Below are 2,205 nucleotides of genomic sequence, written 5' to 3' on the forward strand. Positions count from 1 at the left end.
CTGTAAAAATGTTTGCAGAAATATTTCATTTGTTTAATCCCAAATTCAAAACCTGTGTACAATAGAAACAGCAAAGACAAGGACAGAGACTTTTAATTCTGCTACGTAGCTGCACTCCTTATGAGAGACTGAAGCAGAACTGGAAACCCATGAAAGTCTATTGTTTTCTCACTCATTCTTATTTTCTTCCTATTTCCTCACACAAGGCTGCAGAGGACACAATTAAACACAGCTTATTTTATGATAGAACTCTCTGGTCCCTGTGAAATTTAGTCTTTAGGGTTTCATATGTACCATATTTGCCCAAATCCAAGACGACTTCAAATTTAAGATGATCCCACAATAAATAGATCATGAACATGAGAAATGTATAAATTTGTTAAACATTTCCATGTATAGTATCTAATTATTGGAATGTCATCTTAAATTCACCATCCACCCTCCCCCCGCCCCCTGCCCTGCAGAACCAAGGAAAGCACTGGCAGGTGAGCAAAGAGGAGAGGGAATTAAGCAGCCTGACCCCTGTCCCTTAAACCTCCACATCTTGACACCTACTGCTTGTCCCCACCATCACTTCTCCCTTCTGCCTGTCCCCCCACAATGCCTACACTCTACCCCCAAACACCTGCTCCCCCCTCACTATTTACTTTCCTACCCCTTGCTGCTTACCCTTAGTTACAGCTCTGGCTCTAGCCCACTCTGGTCCCTGCATAGCCACGCAGCAGTGGTTGCAATAGCATCCCTGGCCCTGGCCCCAGAACTGGAGCCAGGGCAGGAGCTACCATCACCTCAGCTAATGCTGCCTAGCCAGGTGGAGGCTGGAGTCACAATGTACTTCATGTAGCCAGCCAGAGCGGAGCTGGAGCCAGAGCCAGAGCCATGACTATGGGTAAATTGTTGGGGGGGATAGAGAGGCAGCATGGGGGGCAGAGGTAGCAGCACAGTGCAGGTGGCAGGGGAGGCTGTGGCTCTGACTTTGACTCTGACCCTGAGCCTGGGTCAGGATTGAGGCCAGAGCTGGAGCTGAACCAGCCACCTGCCTCCCTGCCTCCCTGCCTTGTACTTGAAACTATGTTGAATGGTGGAAAAACGACCCCAGCAAGGTCGTTCCAAGGTCATCTTGGATTTGAGTAAATACAGTAATAAACTCATAAAACCCAGCAGTAAACTTATGCTCAGAGGGTGTCTTTACAATTGCTTCAGGCCGGAGTTGGGGGTTTAATTAGAAAGGTTCTCAGGAGCTGTTCTAATTAAAACACCCACAGCGTCTCATGTATTCAGCATCCCATACTTCAAAATGATGATAGAGATTCTTTAAATAAAGTATGTTCGATGAGCTTTTGAAGTACAGGGACACTGAATACAAATGATGCTGAGGCTGCAGGAGCATTCTAATTAGAATTAGACTCAATTAATTAATTAATCAAATTTGCTCCGATGTGTTATAGTTAGCATTCATTGGAGTGGGTGTTGGGCACATGTACAGGAGCCCAGAGTCTCTGGCTTATCCCCCACACTCTTTTCTCATTAGTTTATCACTTCCAACTTCTATTCTGTGAACTGTTGCTTCTTTTTTTTCCACAGCCTGGAGAGACCTGGGAACATGATTGTCAGTATTGCACCTGCAATAAGAATACCTTGAACATTACTTGTTCACATCGATCTTGCCCAGTGTCTCCATTAGTGAACTGCACTATAGAAGGATTTGTACCCAAACCAATACCGCATCCAGATGACCCATGCTGCATGGATACAGTGTGTGGTAAGCTTGATGAAAAGCTGGAAGAACTGGGATTATTTATAATGAGGATGGCACAACATTGTTCTTCATAGTCACTATAGACAGGACAATAAGTAATGTATTTAAATTTCAAAAAGGGAGGTTTATATTAGATACAATAAGAACTTTCTATCTAGGAAGGTGTTTAAGCACTGGGGCAGTTTACCTAGAGTTTAAGGAATCTTTCTGTCATTCATAGTCTTAAAGAGCAGGTTAGACAAATATAGGTACATAATGGTTTAAAGAAGGATTCATTTATCCAGTACAGAGGCAGAAAAGGATCTTGGAGTCATCATTGATGCCAAGATAAACATGGGCCGGCAGTGTGGAGATGCAGTCAGGAAGGCCAATCGCACCTTGTCATGCATCCACAGATGCATCTCAAGCAGGTCCAAGGAGGTGATCCTCCCCCTCTATGTGGCACT

At 44.4% G+C, this 2,205-nt stretch overlaps 1 protein-coding gene across 1 annotated transcript in view; it reads left to right on the forward strand.

Moving 5' to 3' along the window:
* LOC109320743 (mucin-5B-like) overlaps positions 1-2,205 on the forward strand; it is an 86,696-nt gene that overhangs the window by 76,593 nt on the left and 7,898 nt on the right. Inside the window, exon 39 of the mRNA XM_019551001.1 lies at positions 1,583-1,762. Coding sequence (XP_019406546.1) covers positions 1,583-1,762 — 180 coding nt within the window. The remainder of the gene's footprint in view (positions 1-1,582; positions 1,763-2,205) is intronic.

This window comes from Crocodylus porosus, unplaced genomic scaffold (assembly GCF_001723895.1).
Source record: "Crocodylus porosus isolate Cpor-Errol unplaced genomic scaffold, CroPor_comp1, whole genome shotgun sequence".
In the NCBI taxonomy this organism is placed as follows: domain Eukaryota; kingdom Metazoa; phylum Chordata; order Crocodylia; family Crocodylidae; genus Crocodylus; species Crocodylus porosus.